The sequence below is a fragment of the Mustela nivalis genome (genome assembly GCF_964662115.1).
Source record: "Mustela nivalis genome assembly, chromosome: 2".
In the NCBI taxonomy this organism is placed as follows: Eukaryota; Metazoa; Chordata; class Mammalia; order Carnivora; family Mustelidae; genus Mustela; species Mustela nivalis.
Window position 1 is genome coordinate 52,935,824 of NC_139021.1, and position 22,206 is coordinate 52,958,029.

At 42.1% G+C, this 22,206-nt stretch overlaps 1 protein-coding gene across 8 annotated transcripts in view; it reads left to right on the top strand.

Annotated features, from left to right (window-relative positions):
• The window catches only part of LOC309859038 (tumor protein D52), a 211,291-nt gene that overhangs the window by 43,792 nt on the left and 145,293 nt on the right, over positions 1 to 22,206 (top strand). For 2 of the 8 annotated variants that reach the window (XM_082719445.1, XM_082719447.1), the window contains exon 1: positions 19,500 to 19,889. The exons of 5 other annotated variants lie outside the window; for them this stretch is intronic. In XM_082719445.1, coding sequence (XP_082575571.1) covers positions 19,766 to 19,889 — 124 coding nt within the window. In that variant the 5' untranslated portion in view covers positions 19,500 to 19,765. Of the gene's footprint in view, positions 1 to 19,407; positions 19,890 to 22,206 lie in introns of those variants that run through there. One more of the 8 variants, XM_082719449.1, reaches the window with a different exon arrangement.

The window sequence follows — 22,206 nt, forward strand, 5'->3', positions numbered from 1 at the left end:
AGTAACTTTTACAATAAACCTGTAATCTAACCCATCCATTTTGTTAAAATTTTAAATTAATTTTAATTTTATTATGTTAAGGTACCATAAGCTGAATTGTTATTATATGTATATGCAAAGTAGGTAAGCTTCCATCTGTTGTAAATATTTTCTTGCCGGCTATGACTTGTCTTTCAACTTAATTGTCTTATCGTAACAGAGTTTAAATTTGTATGGAACCAAATTTGTCAGTCTTTTAGTTACTTTTGGATTTTTTATCTTAGAGAAGCCATCACTTACTATGAAAATAGTTTATAGTTATAGGGTAGAGTGTTACCCCTACAGTTTTTCTAACATTTTCATTGGGCATATTTCATATGGAATTTCTGGTGTGAGTTAAGGAACAGTTTATCTTTTCTCTGCTGTACTATTGTCCTATATTAAATTCCTTTGTGTACAGAGATATGTTTCTGGACTTCAGTTTTTTCACTGATCTGTATGTTTATTCTTATGCCCATACTGTGCGGTTTTAATTACCATACCAAACTCATACTCTTTTAAGTTTAAAAAGTTTACATTTTCTTTTATATGGTATAAAATGGATTTTCAGTGAACAACAAGGGATGAAGTAAAAACTGAAATTCTTCTTTCTTTAGTTAATTCTCCAGAGTCTGATGGTGATTTGTTAATTAATCTTATGTTTCTTGACTTTTTTCCCCAGAAAATTTCTGTCCCTGTTCCAGCAAACACACTTGCCATGGGTAAAAATGCATACAAATGGGTCATACTATATGTACTATATAGTATTCTTTACCTTGCTTTTTAAAACCTATAACAACTTTGGGGCACCTGGGTGGCTCAGTTGGTTAAGCAGCTGCCTTCAGCTCAGGTCATGATTCCAAGGTCCTGGGATTGAGCCCCATGTCAGGCTCCCTGCTCAGCAGAGAGCCTGTTTCTCTCTCTCCCTCTGCCTGCCACTCTGCTTACTTGTGCTCTCTAACTCTCTGTCAAATAAATAAAAAAATCTTAAAAAAAACCCAAAACCCTATAACAACTTTATTGGGATAAAAGTCTCATGTCATACAACTCACTCATTTAGTGTACAGTTCAGTGTTTTTAAGTATACATGTGTGCATTCTCTAACCCAATCAGTTTTTAGAACATCAACCCCAAAGATACTTCCTACCCATTAGTAGTGACTCTTTACCCCTGCTGCCCCAGCCATAAGCAGATATAACCTACGTCCTACAGATTTGCCTGTCCTGGACATTTCATAAAAATGGATTTATACATATGTGGTCTTTTGTCACTTGTCTCTTTCTCTTAGCCTCTTTTCAAGCTGCATCCATGATAGAGCATGGATCAGTACTGAATTTCTTTATTGTCAAATAATATTCCACTATAGAGATATATCACATTTTATTTATCCATTCATCAGTTAATGAGCATTTAGAGCTAGTTCTACTTTTGGCTATTTTGAGTACTCCTGTATATTTGTGTGAATGTATGTTTTCATTTATTTTGAGGGATATACCTAGGATTGCAATTGCCGAGTTATCTGGTAACTCACTGTTTAACATTTGAGAAACGGCTAAACTGTCTGCTTAAGTGACTGCACTATTTTACATTCCTACCAGCACTGTATGAAGAATCTAGTTTCCTCATATTCTTTCTCACCAATACTACTTAGTACTGTCTTTTTGATTACAGTCATTCTAGTAGGTTTGAAGTGGTATCTCACTGTGGTTTCAGTTTCCATTTCACTGATGGCTAATGATGTTGACTTTTTTCTGTACTTACTGGCTGTTTGTATATCTTCTTGGGAAAAATGTTAATTCAGATCCTTTGTCCATTTTTTAAAAATTGGGTTGTCTTCTCATTGAATTGTGAGAGGTTTTTATATATTCTAGATACAAGTCCTTAACAGATACGTGATTTTCAAATATTTCTAACCATTCTGTGGGTTGGATTTTCACTTACACATAGTAGTGTTCTTGAAGTATAAAAGTTTTTATTTTTTATTTGGATTTATCTTTACTTTTTTTGCTTACACTTCTGGTATCATATCTAAGAAACCATTGCCTAATCCAAGGCCCTGTAGATTTATGTCTGTGTTTCTTCTAAGAGTTTTATAGTTTAAGCCTATATATATATATATATATATATATATATATATATATAATTTATTTATTTAACAGACAGAGACCACAAGCAGGCAGAGAGGCAGGCAGAGAGAGAGGGGGAAGCAGGCTCCCTGCCCAGCAGAGAGCCCCGATGTGGGGCTTGATCCCAGGACCCTGAGATCATGACCTGAGCCAAAGGCAGAGGCTCAACTCCCTGAGCCACCCAGGCGCCCCTAAGCTCTTAATATTTAAGTCTTTTTTTTTTTTTAATGACTCTTTTTTTTTTTTTTTTAAGATTTTATTTATTTATTTGACAGAGATCACAGGTAGGCAGAGAGGCAGGTAGAGAGAGAGGAAGGGAAGCTGACTCCCCGCTGAGCAGAGAGCCCGATGCTGGGGCTCCATCTTAGGATCTGGGATCACAATCTGAGCTGCAGGCAGAGAGGCTTTAACCCACTGAGCCATCCAGGCGCCCCTCTATTTAAGTTTTTAATTCTGAGTGTGTAGTTTGAGGTAAAGTTCATTTTCATTCTTTAATATGTGGATATCCAGTAGTACCAGTACCATATGATGAAAAGACTAGATGTGCCTTTCACCACCATCACTCAGGAAATTACAAGGGCTTTAGGAGCTCTGTGGCAAGAACCAAGGGTAGAGACCAAATATATATTTCTTAGTTTGTCACACAGCCTTATAGGCTAATACACTATTCTTATGTCTGTGCCACACTATCTTTATTACTGTAACTTTGTAGTAAGTTTTAAAATCAGAAAGTATGAGTTTTCCAACTTATTTCTTTCTCTTTCTTTCTTCCCCCCTCCCCCCCCCCCTTTTGAAAGATTTTATTTATTTATTTGACACAGTGAGAGAGGGAACACTAGCAAGGGGGGTGGGAGAGAAAGAAGCAGGCTTCCCACAGAGCAGGGAGCCTGATGTGGGGCTTCTTCCCAGGACTCTGGGATCATGACCTGAGCTGAAGGCAGACACCCAATGACTGAGACACTCAGGAATCCCTATTTTTCTTTTTCAAGATTGTTTTGGCTGTTATAGGTGCCTTGCATTTCCCTATGATTTTTAAAAAAAAAATTTTTTTTTTTTTTAAGATTTTATTTATTTATTTGACAGAGAGAGAGAGGGAGATCAAGCACAGGCAGACAGAGTGGCAGGCAGAGGCAGAGGGAGAAGCAGGCTCCCTGCGGAGCAAGGAGCCCGATGTGGGACTCGATCCCAGGACGCTGGGATCATGACCTGAGCTGAAGGCAGCTGCTTAACCAACTGAGCCACCCAGGCGTCCCTCCCTATGATTTTTGTAGGGGTTGTATTAAATCCATAGATTGATCGGTGGGAATTATCACCCCCTTACAAGTCTTTTGATCCATGAATATGGGTTATCTTCCCATTTATTTAGACTGGCTTTAATTACTTGCAGTAAAATTTTGTTCTTAAAGTTCTATATTTTATTTGTTAAATTGATTCTTTCTGTTACTATTTTGTTTTTTTTTAAAGTTTATTTATTTTTTGGGGGGGGCGCCTGGGTGGCTCAGTTGGTTAAGCATCTACCTTTGGCTCAGGTCATGATCCTGGAGTCCCAGAATCAGTTCCCCATGTCAGGCTCTCTGCTCAGCGGGGAGTCTGCTTCTCTCTCCCTCTGCCCCTACCTGGCTCCTTCTCTCTTCTCTCTCAAATAAATAAATAAATTCTTAAAAAAAAATAGTTTATTTTTTTTAGTGATCTCTGCACTCAACATGGAACTCAAGCTCACAACCCCGAGATCAAGAATGGCATGCTTTTCTGATTGAGCCAGCCAGGTGCTTCTCTGCTGCTGTAATTAAATGCAACTTTTCCCCTTAATTTCATTTTCAGATTATTTGCTGTAATTACTTAGGTGTGATAATTTTTGTATATTGATTTTATATCTTGCAAACTTACTAAACTCACTTAAGCATTTTAATAGTTTTATAGGCAGTTAGTTGGTTAGTTGAGATTATATCATCTGCAAATATAGATAGTTTTATTTCATTTTCAAGATGGATACCCTTTATTTCCTTTTCTTGCTTAAGTAGCCTCCCCGGAACTTACAGTAGATTGTTGAATAGAAGTAGTGAGAGTGGACATCGTATCTGGTTTCTGATCTTACGGGAAAACCATTCAGTCTTTCACCAATAAGTAAGATGTTATCTGTGGTTTTTCACAGATACTCTTTATCAGGTTGATGTTCTGTTATATTCCTAGTGTTTTTATTAAAAAGGGGTGATGCCTTTTATTGAATGTTTTTCTGCATTTCTTGTGTCTGTTGTGATGAATATATGTTGTTTAGGCTTTTAACTGTTGGAATGATAATATTACTTTTGATTTTTGGATGTTTGCATTCCTGAAATAAAGCCCACTTTTAATGTTAAATAATTCCATTTGTATGTCGCTAGGTGTGGTTTACTAGTATTTTATTGAGGATTTTTATGTCATATTTATTCTAGAGATAATTGATGTGTTAAGTTTTTGGTGATATCTTTGTCTGATTTTGGTGTCAGAGTAATACTGACAGGGTCTGTAAAATGGGAATAATGATCATGGTACTGATAATATCTATTTCATAGTGCTGGGAGGATCAAATACATTATTTATGTGAAGCATTTAGAACACTGCTTTTCACATTGTAAGCACTTAGTTTTAGATACAGTTGTTTTTGTTTCTGCTGAACTGTAATCTCTGAAGGTGAGGCCAGTTGTAATCTCCATCTTCTGTAGTCACCTTGGGCGGCTCATTTGCCCATGTTCTAGAGTATATAATGTTAATACTTCCAAAGCTATAGTAATAATGTATGGTGATTTTTGTTGGAATACGAGTCAATTAATGTTTTAATTTTCCAGATAGAGTGGTTTATTAGCAACAAATGCCATTGTTTATGGGGTGCCTATGCTAAGCACTTTGTAGGCTGTTTGCAACAGCCCTGTGGAGAGAGGTAGGTATTAGCGCACTTTACAGATGAGAAAAACTGAGGCTTATGCTGACGAAGATTGTCAAAGGGGAGACAGCCAGTGAGCCGTGGAATTGTGATTGATGGCCCCCCTCTGCCTGACTCCAGAGCACTTGCGCCTTCCATAACATATCTTCCAATTACATTCAGCCCTTTTCTTTTGAAAATGTACACTTTACAGTCTGCTGCATTTCTGTGGCTACCTCCAACTCCATAAAGACCTCGGAGCTTGTAGCCCTGGCCGAGGCCTTGCCTGCAATATTGTGAGATACCCCGAGTTAGAAATGCCCAGCTCCGCTGTTCCCTGACACCTGGCTTTTCCAAACTGTGACGTGATACACGGTTGATGTTTTAAGCTGCTGAATTTTGGAATCATTTGTTTAAAAGCCTTAGATAGTTTTTTGTCTGAAGTTCTGAGATGCACCTTCCTTTCCAATATCTTGGAGCCCTCAGCTGTCACACACGTGTTTCAACATGTGGTTGCCCAATTTACTTCTATTTTGTGCTCATTTGTTGTCTAGATCATCTCTGCCTTCTCCCTATGCCCCCACTAAGTATGTTGTTGGCTGGCTTCCTGGTGCTAAGATACATAGAATACAAAGCATAGCACTGTAGTACTCAGCACAGCACCCAACAGACAGCTGGCTAAGCAGACCGGGAGGAGGTAACTCTTGCCCATTTCTGAGGTGCCGCGTGGGGAAGCCCCCAGTAGCCTGAAGGAGCCCTGTTTCGGGGAGTTTCTCCATGAAGTGGCTTCTAGTTTCTGTTATAGAAAGTCTATTGGTTTTTAGCTGGAAGTGCTGTCTGCCTGCTTTTCTCCCTCTGCTAGTTCTGAAGCAGCAGAGTAAACTCTATAAAGAGAAGTCAGTTGGAAAAGTGTTTCTGTTTTTGTTAAAAAGTAAGAGAATGTGGCAGAGAAAAACCGTCAGGGCGCCGATCAGCTTATTTAAAGCCGTCATCTTCCGATTGAGACAAGTGTTACCATGGTGTCTGGTCTTTTCTGAGCTGGTGTCTGTGTGTCATCGCGCCCCGTACGCTTACTGCCTTTGATTTCTGCTTCTCAAAACTCGGAGGCCAGATTCCTCCGGAGGATTATCTCGCTAAATCAAATCCTCTTATGGAGGAGGATCTAAATTGGAATTGCTCTCTGTTTTGATCAGCATGCTGGTTAAATGTTTAGAACCCCACTTATTGGACATCCTGGGGTCTCCCCTCCCTCCTTAGAAACCCACAGAAAGCTACAAGGGCTGCCAATATTAATTGTATCTTTGGGCTGTGATGGGTCTGCCATCTTGCTTGACTGTTTTTACTGAATTTTGCCAAGAGGAAAAGACTGAGGGTTTAGTGTGGACCTCAAACGTGGTGTCTTACTTCTGTATTGAAGTTATCAAAGTAATTCTGTTTCTGTTTAGTTTTAAGAAATGTGTTAGACCAATAGCTAGTTTGCGAGCCACCTTTCACCTGTGGTAGGGGATTCTTTGAAAATGCAAGTATACCATATATTTGTAGCTCTTTGGCTAGGAAGCTGATACTCAAACCACCTTTTTTTTTTTTTTTTTTTTAATATATGAGAGGAATTTAACTAGACTGCTCAGGTGATTGTTTACTTTGCATTAATAATGGAGTTTGGTAATTAAGTCATTTCTTGCATCATGAGCTCAGACCTGCCCTGGAAACTATAAATAAGTGTGCTTTGTGGGATGGTCCTTGAGATACTTTCGAAACCTTGGTGATAGTCCAAGCAGGTGAGTTTCAGTGCCCTTGGTGTTCTCCCCTGGGCAGAACAGCAAAGTAAGTAAAACATGTTTGTTGTTGTTTTTTTTTTTTTAAATTTAAAGTAACAGATGATTTTTGTAGTACAGTCATAGGTTAACAGAAATTGAGCAGATAATACAGAGTTCCCATATCCACTTTCCCTTCCAGTTTCCCTTATTATTAACATCTTGCATTTGTGTGGTACACCTTCTAACTATTAAACAGTATTGGTACATTATTACTAACTAAAGTCCACAGTTTACATTAGGGCTCACTCTTTGGGTTGTGCATTTCAGTGGATTTGGGCAAACGCATGTCATGTATCCACCATTACAGTGTCAGAGTCAGCTCCACGCCCTGCAGATCCACTGTGCTCTGCCTGTTACCCCGGCCTCCTCTGGAACCCCTGGCAACCCCTGATCTTTTTATTGTGTTCCTAGTTCTGGCTTTTCCAGAATGTGATACAGTTGGAACCATACAGTATGGTTCAGACTGGATCTTCTCACTGAGCAATATGCCTTAAGTTTCCTCTGTGTCTTTTCATGGCTTTATAGCTCATTTCTTTCTTTCTTTCTTTTCTTTTCTTTTTTTTTTTTTTTTTTGCTGCATACTAGTCCAGTGTCTAGATGCACGAGTTTATCCATTCACCTGATGGACATCTTGATTGCTCACAGTTTTTGGTGGTTATGAGTAAAGCTTCTGTGACCATCTGTGTGCAGGTTTTTGTGTGGACCTAAGGTTTCAACTCATCCATGTAAATACTAGGGAACTTGATGGCAGGATCTGAAATGGGTTACTGGCCTGGTGATGATGCCCTCTTGTTCCCTCGTGACTGTTCTCTCACTCACTATGGCCTCCGTAGTGGGACAGCCTCACCAGCCTACCTCTGCCAGGGTCTTCTTGTTGTTCACTAGAAACATTTTCTGAACAAGTAGGGACACAGAGGTCTTGGTTGTGCACTCGGGAAAGAATATTTAAGATGTTTAATACTATTAAGTATTAATATTAAGATTTTTATGAATATTAAGATGTTTAAATACTTCTCACTCATGGTAGCTATGTTCCCATCTCTCCGCCCAATTGCTCCAATTGGAACTTCTTATTTTAGTCTTTCTAGTAGTAATTTCAAGTGTGAATGACTGTCTCAACCCTTAAAATTATATGATCTTTTTTTTTATTGTGGTGAAATCTGTATCTAACACAAATTTGTGATTTCTATCCACCAAAAGCATATAGTTCTGCCACACTAATTACATTTAGATTGCTGCGCAACCAACAGTGTTTTCTAAAACTTGTTCATCTAGGGATATATGGTCGGTTTAAAGTTTTTAAAATTTTTTTTTAAAAGATCTTTATTTATTTATTTGACAGAGAGATCACGATAAGGCAGAGAGGCAGACAGAGAGAAAGGGAAGCAGGCTCCCTGCTGAGCAGAGAGCCTGATGTGGGGCTTGATCCCAGGGTGGGGCTTGATCCCAGGACCCTGGGATCATGACCTGAGCTGAAGGCAGAGGCTTTAACCCACTGAGCCACCCAGGTGTCCCTGGCAAAATATTTCTATTAGCTCCCTCTAAATTTTGCTGTGGTAAAGACCTCCAAATATCAGTAGCTATCAGCAATCTTTATTATTTATCTAACCTCATGTTAGATAAATATCATTTTGTTTGGCTGGAGCTGAGTCACATGGCCACATCTAACAGTAGGGGAATGTAGTCTGTCTATGTGTGCAGGAATAAGGAAATCTGTTCAGTGATTAGTCAGCAATCTTAGCCATATTAAGTACAATTATTGAATCATACACATAGCTCTTTATTTTGATCTTTCAGGGACAATAGAACAGAAATTGCCTGATTTCATAGTTTTGGATACTTCTTTGGGAAACATTTTTTCTACCGTATGCTCCTTTCCCATTGTACCTTGGATTATCCCTTCCTTTTACCACTGAGAGAATTTACTGGAATGAATAAAATTATATGCTGTTTTAAGAAATACCTGTTTGGTAATGACTTTTTCTAAAAACGAGTCAGTAAGAAGCCTTAACGGTAAGAATGGTTGTTACTGAGATACTTTAAAAAAAAAAAAAAAAAATCCCTGTTTGGCCCTCAGTTTTGAATCAGAAGACTGGCTTACTTTCAAAGTCTTTTAGTTACCGATTTGGTTTCAAGGTAATGGGCTGTCCTTGAATATACCTGTAGCATTGGTATTCTGCTGTTGTCTTGAAAAAGGAAAATATGTGAAATTTGTAATTAGAGATGCAATATCATGCATTAGCCAGACTAGCAGGTTCAGATAGAAATGTTATACATTTTAGCATAAGACTATTCCTTAGTAATAAAATTTGGGAAAAAAACGGGCAATATTTATGCTGTGTGCTTCCCCCTATTATAATTAGAAGCAGGCTCAGCTGCCTTAATGTCTGGCTTGGCAGTAGGGTATTTTGAGCATGCTTGGTATACTCCGCCATGCCTCTGCTCGCTGATGATTGAAGTTCATACTCAAATGTTAATTTTCAGTAAGTGCCTACTATTCTAAAACAACTCTCATTCCCTTAAGGAGAAATGTTTCATTGGAGCCTCTAGTTGCTGAAAACAGCCGTGTAAGCATCGTGGAAGTTTTTCCAAATTAAAATTTGATCCACCCCTTCATTTATTTGTTTCAGGGTTCTGACGGTTGGTTGTGTTTATAGACCCCTGCGGAGCTCTGTCAGCAAACCCTGTCAGCAAATGGGAAACATGTTGCTTGGGCGCAAAACCTCTTTATCTTCCCATACTCTAACCATAGAGACCACCCTGCTCTTACATACATCCTTGGTACTTACTCTTCGATGGAATGGTCTTCCATTCCCTTATTACTGAGCCATTGTTCTAGACTGGTTATACTATCCTAATTCCAAACTCGGAGTAATTATCCTCTTGAAAAGGTTCGTCAGTTGTACACCCTGTCATGACATAGCCCATTTGTCTTCTCCAAACCGGCTTGCTTTGTGCACTGTTAGAATAGCTGGACAACAAATCAACACCAAAAAGCAAAACCCCTTTGGCTACAGAAATCTCTTATATTTAAAAAATGTATATTTGAAAAGTGCTAAGGCCATGTAGAGTGACAAGTATTTAGAATTTGTCCAATCTTTTATCCTAAGGCCCCCTTAGCAGCTGGTATCTAAAGCAGGCTTCAGTAAACACCCAAGGTTGTCCAAAAGGCAGAGTCTCAGACCCCACCCAGACCTCCTAAGTCAGAATCTGTTGCTTAACATGGTCCCTGGGTAGTTTGTGAACATATTAAAGTTTGAGAGGCTCTGGTTGGAGACCTTCTACATGAGCCTGTAATCATAGAAACCACTCATCATTGTGAGGGGCCATCAAACTTGAACTCAAACTGTATTTATAAAGTAAAGTCTGTATGTTGGAAATGAATTACCTGGATACATGTTGAGCTATTTTCCGTTGTTTTCTGGTGTGCTAATAATGAACTCTCTTCAGTCTGAGGACAGTGGTGGCAGCAACATGTCCTGAATGGATGAGAGATGACCTCATTGAAAGAGTGAGACCTTTTTGTATATTTTGGAGTCTGACTTCTGAATCCTTGGTGATAGAAAATTCAGGCATTCTTCAGATTTCTCAACAGGTTGTGGTGTTCTCAGTGAAGAGCTCACCCAGAACCTATGTCTAGAGAGGAAATGGAGTCTCACTGTCATTATATAAGTGTAACTCTGTCTCTCTCTCTCTCTCTCTTTTTAAAGATTTTATTTATTTCACAGAGAGAGAGGGAACAGAAGCAGGAGGAGTGGTAGAGGGAGAAGCAGGCTTCCCGCTGAGCAGGGAGCCCGATGCAGGCCTCAATCCCAGGACCCTGGGATCATGTCCTGAGCTGAAGGCAGATGCTTAATGACTGAGCCACCCAGGCACCCCATAACTCTTGCTCTTTTAATATGTCAAAAAAACATTTTTTAGGAAGAAAAAAGGGTCCCTGGCTTGTCTGTTGGACATGAACTTCAATTTCAATTATTTTGAGAGAGTAGGAAAATGTTCACCTAGAATATTAGCTCCTGCCACATGAGAATTTCTTTGCAAGTCAGTGGGGTCAAGTACATGGCTTTGTACTTTGTCAGAACTCCTTTATCACTTAGAGTATATGCATTGAGGTCTCAATAATTTGAAGGTTGTTTGCTAATTTATGCATTTTTCTTCTGGAGAGGGGGTCCCAGAGAGGATGGTGTTTTCTTGTACTGTGCTAAAATGGACTTTTCTCCTCTTAGGGTAAAAAAGTAAAACTAGAGAGAGTAATGACATTTCCATAGGGGAATATTTCCTAAAATTCTCCTGTGGTTTCTAATCTGAGGGCTGACCCCCCCCCCTCCCCCTGCTCCCAAGGGCTAGCATTTGTGGAAGAAAGCCAGAATGATTCCTTTTAGAATTGAAGCCCCCCCCCCCCCCCAATCCCTGACCTGCCTCCTGAGTCTCTCCATCACAAACATTACAAACACACAAGCCCTACCTTGTCTTCTCAGAGTTACACCCTTCTTCTCCCTCCACTGGCCTCTACTTATCTGTCAGGTACCATCACTCTGGCTAAAATTTCCTTAAAATAATCCCCAGGATACCCAGGTCCAGTGACTTCTTTGTAAGTCTCTGTAACATTTGGTCTTGTCCACTTCCTTTCCTCCTGTTGTCCTTGTGATGTTGGTCACTTGGGTTTCTCTTCCATGGTTTTTGCTTCTACAGAGCATTAGAGCCAGACCACCCAGGTTCAAAACCAACCTTCACTGTTGACTCGCTGTGTGTCCAGGGGAGTTAATTAACGTCCATGTGCCTAGTTTTCTCATATATAAAATAGAGTCAAGGAAAAAATCCTTCCTCATAGGGTTGGTAGGAAGGGCAAAGAAGAATGTCTAGCGCATAGTTAAAGTTTTCTAGGGATGAGTCGTAACTGTTGTTTCTGCCAACACCACCATCATCATCACCATTGCCATCATGAAAAGGCATTTCCTGCCCCTTGCAGCTTCTTTGATCTGCTTCCTACTTGCAGGTATTCCTGCCTTTTTTCTTTCTTTCATAGGTCTGCTCTTCTCTTCGGTTTTTCCTTGATGGTTCTGGGGATTCCCACATGGATCTCTTTATCCTTGACCTTTTTCTGAGCCCCAGAATCCAAGAGTTTACCTTCAGAAATCTCCTGAGCAATATAAACCAAGCTACCAAAGTGGAACTCATTCTCTGGTCATCTAGAGCATCCCACCCTCCTTCCACGGCTCCTCTTTTGTCGTCCTCTTAATGCAGCCCCCAACTTTCACAACTCCTGGTGGGGAGTCGCCAAGTTTGGTCTTTTCTGTCACGCCCCGGGGCATCCAGCTGGGTTGCCGTACCTGTCGATGATCCCTCTGTGGTGTCTTGCAATGTGTCTCTACTTTTCTGTTCCCACTGTTGTTCCCGGGAACATACCCTTTGTCTTTGTTCAGGCTGCCGTAGCAGGTCATCTCTAATGGGGTGGCTTAAATAGCAGAAGTTTCTTTTCTCGCTGGAGACTGGAAGTCCAAGATGAAGGTGCCAGCAAAGTTGACTCTGGTGAGGTCTCTCTCTTGGGCTTGCAAACGGCTATCTTTTTGCTGTGGCTTTATGTGGCTTTTCCTCTGTGCGTCTGAGCTTTCCTGGTGTCTTGGCCTCTTCTTGTAAGGATACTATTCCTTTTGGAATGACTCCATTTAACCTTAATTAGTTCCTTAAAGGCCCTATATCCAAGATACAGTCTCATTGGAGATTAGGGCTTGAACATAATGAAATTTGTGTGGGACACAATTCAGTTCGTAACACCCTTGCTGCTGCCGATGGTCTCACTGATTTCCCATCTCCTCTCTGTAATCCATCTTCATACAGGGGCAGGAATGATCTAAAAGTACAGCTCTGACCCTCTCCCTCCCATTGCTAATAACTGGAGATGGCTCCCGTTGCTTTGATGCAGTGTGAGGGGGATTACCGCTAGGAGACTTGAGGGCAGTGTCTCTCGTTTCTCAGTTCCTTGCATTCAGTCATCTGGAAATGGAAGAGTTCCCACCCCATGGGGCTGTAAGGATGATATAAATGCAAACCGATAGTTGTTTTATTATTACAGAAAATCACGTTCACATTCCTGAGCCTGCCATTTAAGTTCAGCTCCTCCCTCACTGTTACTCCGAGTGTAGTCCTGTGTGCTTTTTGGGTTCCCTCTTCCAGTATGGGGATTAGGTTCTCCACACCCACACTGAGCAGTTCTCAGACACACCAGCAAAGTTTCCAAGAGCTCAAGTCAGTTCTGACACTGTCTACCCAGAAATAGCTGTCACTCCAGTCCCTTCAACCTCCCCCAACCCCTTTTAGATGCTGGTTATAAGCCCCAGGCTGTTATCTGTACTTCTGACCTGGCCTTCTACACATTGGAGGTTCCATTTACCTCCTCCTTAGGTCTGAATAATGTGCTAGAGCAGCTTACAAAGCATAGGGAAACACATTTACCAGCTTATTAAAGGGTATGATAAGGGATATGACTCACCAGCTTGATGATGAGATAAATAGGGTGAGGTATGTGAGAAGGGCAAGGAGCTTCCACGGTCTCTCAGAATGTGGCAGTCCTCAAAGCCATGCGTTCACCAGCCTGGAAGCTTTCTGGGCTGGGTCCTTTCCGGTTTTTGTGGAGGCTTATTTGCCATCCTCAAGATCGTGTAAGGCTGCCCTTATCTGATTGAACCTGCAGGTCCTCCAGCCTTCCCAGTGGGCGTGGTTGGGGGGCAGGTAGGACTGAAAGGGCCAGCCCTCTAATCACATGACTTGTCCTTTTTGGCAACTCGCAGCTCCCTTTGGTTGGGGTCCTTAATAATGAGAGATACCCATTTCACCTTTAAAGCTCTGTCTGAAGCATTTTCAGGAACTGTGTCTGAAGACCAAACACATGTGCTGGGTGCTGTGAATAACCAGACAGGTATTTCTCATATCGCACGTGCTCGCATCCTCCATCACCTGGAGCCTGTTCGTGACATGGACTCTGCTTGGTGATTACATCCTCAGGTCATTTGAATGTCATGTCTTGGCTCATCGTCTGGTGCTTAACCAGCTTGCTCCTGCTCCAGGAAGGATCCAGGCTTTGGAGGCCGATCACCTGTTTGCAATTCCAATACTTTACCGAATAGGTTTTTGTTTTTGTTTTTTGTTTCTTAAGATTTTATTTATTAGGACACCTGGGTGGCTCAGTTGGTTGAGCAGCTGCCTTCAGCTCAGGTCATGATCCCAGGGTCCTTGAATCAAGTCCCACATCGGGCTCCTTGCTAAGTGGGGAGTCTGCTTCTTCCTCTGCCTGCTCTGCCTGCCGGTCCTTCTGCTTGTGCTCTCTCTCTGACAAAAAAATAAATAAAAATAATTAAAAAAAAGATTTTATTTGTTTGATAGAGATCACGGGTAGGCAGAGAGGCAGGCAGAGAGAGGGGGAGGGGAAGCAGGCTCCCCACAGAGCAGAGAGCCCCATCCCAGGACCCTGAGATCATGACCTGAGCCAAAGGCAGACGCTTAACCCACTGAGCCACCCAGGCGCCCCCAACAGTTGCATGTTCTGTGCATATTCATTGACTGTTAACATGTTACCCCATCTGCTTTATCATTCTTTGTGTACGTATATGTACACACACAGGATAGTTTCTGAATCATTTGAGAGGAAGTTGCATGCATCATGGCCCTTTACTCCTAAATCTTTTCTGTTTGTATTTCCCAAGAATTAGAGATATTCTCTTACCTAACCCCAGGACAGTTTCAACTTCAGTAAATTTGATATTGATAAAATACTTTGATTGAATCTGCCTTTCCATTCCAGTTTTTCTAACTGATGCAGTAATGTCCTTCATAGAATTTCTTTTTTCCTTTTGGGGCAGGCCTTCAGGCAGACTGGAGGAGGCACGTCCGTGTTGGGGAGGGCAATCTGCTTTACTCCGTGTCTACCAATTCCAGTGTTCCTCTCATCCGCAAACACCCTTGCCGACGTACTACAACAGTGTTTAACCAAATCTCTGGGCATTTTGTGGCCCAGTCGGAATGACACACAGAGTCAAGCATCACATATGGACTCCTGGATTTCTCTTTCCAGTGATTTATAATCCACTGCTATTCTTAATTCTATCAGTGATGAAATTGTCATATATTTGGCCAGCTGGAGCTCCTTCCAGCTGCCTGCTGTGTCACTGTGACATGTCCTCAGTGTCCGATATTAGTGACCTGCCTCTCCTACTGGTGATGACATCATCTGTCTGTGTGCCCTGTAAGGCTCCTCCAAGTGAATTGTTGTATGTGTTGGGGAGTTTTTACATCAAGCTCTCCCCTAAATATCCCTTGAAATTAGGGAGAACCTGCTCATACATATTTGAGTGAAGTATTAATAGGCAGGTAGGAACTTAATATTCTTTATAGTCATTTTTACTTACTCCATTTTTATTTGCAGTAACATGAGTCATCTAATGGGTTACTGTTCTGTAGTATGCATCGTATTGGCTGCCCTAAATTAATTTATGAGCTGCTCACGGACTCCCTCTGCTGGCAATACAGCACATAAACACTTTTCTGGGGTTGTAGGATAGATCTGTTCTGCCCATTTTCTTTTGGTTGGTTTCTCTCCGATTATTACACAGTTATGGCTCATACAGTACCGACCGTTCTGGAACCTGATTTATTTACTGAATGTATAAAAAAGATCATTTCTTATAAAATCCGTACATTTCTACATCATCATGTTAATGTTTGGATAATTTCCACTTACGTGAAATAAATCCAGCATTTAAATAATTTAGTGTTAGTAGGCATTTGTATTTATTTTTTTCCTATTTTAGATAGCACCAAAATGAACATTCCTCATACTTAATGCCACTCACGTGTTACTTACTAAGTTGAGCTTGATTAGTGGGTAGAAATGTGACAGGTGTAAAAATACAGAGAAGAGATATTCTAGTTTGAGAAAATTGCCTAAACCAAGCGTAGGATGTTTTCCAGAAACAGGAAAATCAAGTTTGGCTGAAACATGGGGAGGCCATAGTGGGAGATGGTAGGAAAGTAGGTATTATGGGACTCTTTCTAATTCTAACCATAAGTAAGCAGAATAGAAATGTGCTGGTTTCATGGGACGCCCCGGATAGCTGGGTCAGGGGGCTCAGATGCTGCTTCTCCCATCCCTTACTTGTTTCATTTCTCCTTTCCTCTCTGCCCAGACTTGGCAGGGGTTCTCTCACCTTTAGGCTGGAGGAGAAAAGAGACCCTTGGCCCCTCCCAGCAGGCATCGGATAGCTCAGGTTACAGGCATTATTGCTTTTGTCCATGACTCATCCAGTCATCTTCAGGGAAGACCTGTTGTAGGCACCGTCTGGGTCATCCCCGTAAACAAAGGGGCCAGGCTGCGTGCAGGTGCCAGATCTGAAGCCCAAGCCCAAGCCTAAGACAGGGAGTAAGTCGGCACTATGGTAGACAGTCCCTCATGGAGCAGGTGACAGGAAACTCCTCAAGAGAAAGAGACTGTTAAATAGAGAGCCCTGCGGGCGTCTTCCCCATCTGCAGGCATCGTGCTGGCTGGTCTGCACCAGAACACTCCACGTGGGTCTGAAGTAGGGTGTGGTCAGTGAGAGAAGACAAAGAAAACGGAAAGCAGGAAAAAAATTGGATCAACAGCTCCTGGTGGTGCCTCCTTATAGAGCAGGAACATTGGGCAGGGATTCCTGTGAGGTCAGGCCTTGGGCCTCCTCGGGATGGCGCATTTAGAGATGGGAATATGGTCAGGAAAACTGGTGGATTCAGTTTTAGGCTTGTTGATTTTGAAGTTCTTCTCGAATACCCAGTGGAAATGTCCAGCAGGGCAGAACCAAATCTTACCTGGTTTTTCCTACTTTGGGCCAGTAGTCCCAGCAGTTGGTGATGACTAGTCACAGATGCAAAGGCTTCCCTCCTTGTTTGGGCTGTGCCAGCAGACACTTTCTGAGTCCCCGCCCTTTCAGCCTCTACCTGTGGGCAGCCTGCTGTCCATTTCCAGAGTCATCTTTGTGAAACATTTTGTTTTGTCTGAACCTCGTTCAAACACCCTCAGCAAATTTTTGCTGCGTGTTTTGTGAAGTATAAAAGTTGTCACTCCAGGTCTTTAACGGTTTGTCTTCAAGCTACATTTCCATCTTTTCTGTCTCACCGCTTCCTTCTACTCCATACACGAATCTTGCATCAACTGAATTTTTGCCATTCCCTTAACATGCCCCATGCTTTTCCCACCTCTTGGCTTCTGTTCTCACTTTCCTTACCTGCTATGGTGCCTTGACTGGGATCTGACTGGAGAACAGCTGATTCAGAGAGACAAGATGTTAGCAAGATTGTTCCTAAGCAGGTAGGGTAAAAATTTTAGACGGCACGTAAATTCTCCATCCTCATATTGACAAATAAAAACGGTGTGCAGCGTCCGCATGAGCCATTATTGGCTTTCTTCATGCCACATTGATGAGAGCCCAAACTTCAGAGTGGGCGTCACCATAGAAAATGCAGTGCCTGCCCAGAGGGGAAGGATGTGGAGGCACAGGGGGACTGGCAAGGGGACATGTCCCCTTCTGTGTGCTGCAGCTGGAGCGAGTGCTGGGACGAGGGATAGAACCTGGGAGGGCTTCTAAGAAAAGGTGGCATTTCTGCCTGAGTCTCAAAGGTTGAAGGACTTCAGAAGGCAGAAAAAAGGTAGCATCGCAGGCAGAGGGTGTAACATGGATGTCACCGCTGAAGGTCAACGACATGGGACATTTGAGGGCTAGCGAAAAGTGTGGAGGTGGCTGTGGCTTGTGTTGTATGTGTGTCTGTATTAGATTTTGGTCTTAGTTTGGGCTGCTACAATAAATTCCTATAGACTGGGTGGCTTATACCAACAGACATTTATTTCTCACAGTTCTGGAGACTGGTAAGTTCAAGATCAAGGTGCCAGTTGATTAGATTCCTGGTGAGAGCTCTTTTTCTGGTTGGCACATGCTGTCATCTTGTGTCCTCACATGGCCGAGAGAGAGAGCTCTCTCTCTTCGTTCCAGGATGCTAATCCCATCCTAGGGGATCTTCTCCTGGCCTCGTCTGAACCTGATCACTGCCCAGAGGTCCCACCTCCTACTACCATCACTGTGGGTGAGGGTTCAGTATATGAATTTTAGGGGACACAAACATTGAGTCCCTAAGACTTTCTACTGACATTCAGTCCCTAAGACTTCCTACTGCCTGTGGCTCTAGGAAGAAGAAGAAGTATTGAGAAGGAGAACTGTTTTTTCTACCTGTTACTTAGTGACCAAATGTAGAGGGTTTTCATAGGGCCAGAGGCCAGTCAACCACACTCTAGGCCAGAGATGTGATACCCATCCCATGCCCATCCCATCGCAATTAAGAGATACTTTGGGATTTAAGAAGCCAGGCTATTCATTTTTTTACAATAATAATAATAATCATAATAATGAAGAAACCATTTTTTTTCCATTTCTAACTTAACAGCATTTATAGTTGCAAATTCTGGTAAATTTTAGAAGAAAAAGGCAGATTTTTTTGTTGTTGAAAATAAACTTTTAAAAACTCAAGATAAAGTCTTGCCAAAAATAGAGTACAACATGAGAAACAAAATAGAAAATGAATCCTAAGTTGAGATGAATGTAGACTGTCTTGGTGCAAAGATGTTGTATACAGTAGACACAGATTTGTTTTTTTAATGACTGAAATATTTTAGGTTTTGTATTTGCTTCCAATCCAGGGAGAGTGTATTTTTATCAGGTCAATTTGCAGAGGTAGAATATGGCCTTTTTTGGTTAATGCTGTGACAGACCATTGCCCACCTAGAGAAGGATTGCCTTTATTTTTACCTCCTTAATAGTAGATGAGCCATTCATTCAACAGCCGCAGAACCTTCCAGAGCTATCCCTTGAGCAAAGGCAATGGTTAACACAGAAAGAATCTGCTAATAGACTTGTGCCGAAGAAGATGAATTTGGTGACTTAGAAATCTTGCTTCCAAGGTCCCTGAGACCCAGGCACTCTGCAGGGCGTGGGCAGCGAGAGCGGCAGTTAGGTGGCTCCTGCCTGTTTTCCAGCAGGTTAATTGCAGACCTGCAGGGGTGTGGCCGCACACCGGGAGGGGGCCAGGATCCTGGGAGCTTTCCCTTCAGAGTTGATTCGTCTCTCGGATGTCTTCTCGGATGTCTACGTCAGTAAAACCCCGTCTTTCCAGGGAAGGAAAGGGGAAGAAAGAGAAAAGGAGGGAAGGGGGGAGGACAGATGGAAATTTTTGTTACACTAAGCCAGACGTTACTTTAGATAAAGTAATAATGGAAACACAGCTTTATTTCTAGAGGAAGTTGTACTTAGGAAGCTGATCGCTAAACCTGGGAGCTTGGCTTTTAGGACTCTGTTGTAATCCAGGATGGAAAAAAGTATCACCCCGATGGCTTTTGTAGGAGATTACTGACTGGTAATCCTTCCTTGTCCTAGAAGATTAAGTCCGCCCTGGTGTAGTTGTGGTCAGCTGACCGTTTATAAAAAAAAAAAATTTGTGGTTTCTTGTAATTGTGCCAGTGTCTGACGTTTGCTTGGACTGTTTGTACATCTGGAGATACTGGTGAACCTGGCCCTCCTTTGTTTACCTGTGAAAGCGCTGCTCCCCTGTGCTGGTGGTTCCATTGTTGACTGATATTAACAGCAGGTGGTGGATAGAGCCCTGAGGTTGCTCCAGATAAGTCATTTATTAAACAGACTTGCTTGTCCTAAGGGTGCGAAGGCTCTGAGAAGGAAATAGCACACCGGGGCCAAGAAGCCAGGGTCTTCAGACCCTGGGGTTCCTTTCTTCAGCAAGGTTGCATGGGACTATGACCAGAGCGACATTCAACTGAAGGGTCCCAGGCACTTATAAAACGATGCGTTCTGCGTTTTTCTGGAGTGGACTGTAGAGAGATGGATTTTGATGAAGATTACCAGTCCCCATTTGATTTTGACACAGGAGTGAACAAAAGCTATCTTTACTTATCTCCTAGTGGAAATTCGTCTCCATCCGGATCACCTACTCTTCAGAAATTTGGTAACTATTAATTTTCTAAGGTTAAATTTGTTGTAACAAAACTTGGACACGACCTGGGCTTTGTTGTCTTTAAAATTATTAGTGTCAAGAGCTACCATGGTGTTGCTGTGTTGAAACTAGTGAAACAAAGCTGTTGCAGAATCCAAGCAGAGAGAGATGGCTCATTAACTATTTAGCATGTGTTTATTTATACATAAAACTTTGATTTTAAAGGTGGTACTTGATAGACACTAGAGTTCTCCTGATCACTTTGAGTTCATTGAGCTGATAAATCACAAAAAAGGGAGAATTAGAAGGTCTTTGCTTGTGGCCATCGGTGTATGGTTTATTAAGGACCCTTCTCCCCTAAGTTTTGTCTTTGTTAAATGAGGCTTAGGCATCTGAGGCCCTGATGGTGTTTAAGGCCCTGCTAGTGGACGTCCTCGATTTTGTTCTGGAGTCCTGAGAGCAGCAGACAGAAATACCTAGGCAAGAGATTTTTTTTTAAAAGAAGACCTCAGTGTTGCTGTACCTCGGGAAGCAGTCATGCTTCACAGGTGTCAGTATGACCTCGTTCTGAAGGCCGGGTGCTGGCCGGGAAAGTCTTCGTTTATACTCACACAGGGCAGCAGGAGCCAGTTCGCTCATTCTACAGGGAAAGCCTGGAGACCACTAGATGACCTACTCTGAAACTTACCAGAAGTAAGCAGATTTTCCTAGAAGTTAATTTTTTCCTTATTAATGAACAATAGGTTTTAAGTTTACAGAGTGGATCTTTGAGAAGGAAGCGGTAAAGGATACAGCAGGAAACATGCGTCTAAGTATTTTCAGTTGTGTACAAGCCGACAGTAGAGAGTGTGCTGAAGCCACATTCCTCTAACCATTATTTGTAGCTGTAGTGACCTTTGGGGATGGTTTGGATTTCCAGGCGGGGAAAAAATGTTGAAGATACCAGGTTAGAGCTGGTTTCTAGAAGTGGGGACTGGGAAGCAGCTGTTAGCGGTTGGCTGGGAAGCTCTCTCCCCTGCTGCCCTCTCCTTGTCCTGGGGGCCCACCTTGGACCTCTGTAATGTGGGGGATCTCCCCTATGTGTGGCCCCTAAAAGGATGGCATCCTCCATCCTAACTAATAAATCCTACACATAGAAAATGCCTCAAGAGCAACACACGGAGGATGCCTGAGTGGCTCAGTTGGTTAAGCATCTGCCTTTGGCTCTGGTCAGGATCCTGGAGCCCCAGATTGGGCTCCTTGCTCTGCAGGAAGCCTGCTTCTCCCTCTCCCTGCTTGTGCATGTGTGCTCTCACTCTCTCTGTCTCTGGCAAATCATATCACTAGTGTTTAAAAAAAAGAAAAAAAAGCTACACACGATAGGTAGTTCGAGGTGGGCGGCCGAGTAAAGCCCAGGTGACAAGGGGCCATGGAAGCAGAGATTGCAGTTCTGTGACTTCAGGTGGATTTTGGTGATTGTGCGCAAGGGTTTGAGATTCATGGAAGGATTTGCCTAGCTTGTTCTCGCTCTCTTCTCCTCTCAATTTATCTCTTTTCACCTCCTTTCACTTTTCCGAGTTGCAGTAATTTCTGCCTTTGGATGTTTTCTGTTAAAGCATTTGGGAAAGTTGACAATGTCTCTAGGCAGATTTCAAACAATTTTCTTTCCAATCCCTAATAGCAGTGTAGGAGATTGGGCTCATGATATTAAAAACAAAATTATATATATATATATATGCATATATATATATATACATATATATATATATGCGCATATGCAAGTGAACAACCAAAATGTACCCATTAGTGCTCAAGTTTAGAATTTGCTTTAATTAGAAAAAAGGAGGGGGAGAGAGCATTAAAACAAACAGAAACCACCCAAAGCAGTCATTTAGTAAGAACACCATGATCCTAAAATACCAAATAAAAGAGGATCTAGAACAGTCATCAGCCGGCTCTGTGCCCTGGACCCCTCAGGGCATAAGAAGCCTGCAAATCTCTCTGAGGTGTAGATGGAAGGAATACTGTGTCTTGGGTGCATTTGTACTCTTTGTATTTCTAAGTAGGAGCTCTTAGGACAGATACATTATAAATACATTTAAAAGTTCCTGTGGCTTTTGGTCACCATACTTTTCTTTTTTCCTCCTTTTTAAAAAAAGATTTATTTATTTTAGAGAGAGCGAGCAAGCTGGGGTTGGGGGAGGGTAGCAGAGGGAGAGGGAGGGAGAATTCCTTGCGGACTCTGAGCTAAGCGCAGAGCTCTTCACGGGCTCAGTCTCAGGACCCTGAGATCACGATCTGAGCCATCAGGAGTCGACTGCTAATGGACTGAACCATCCAGGTGCCCCCA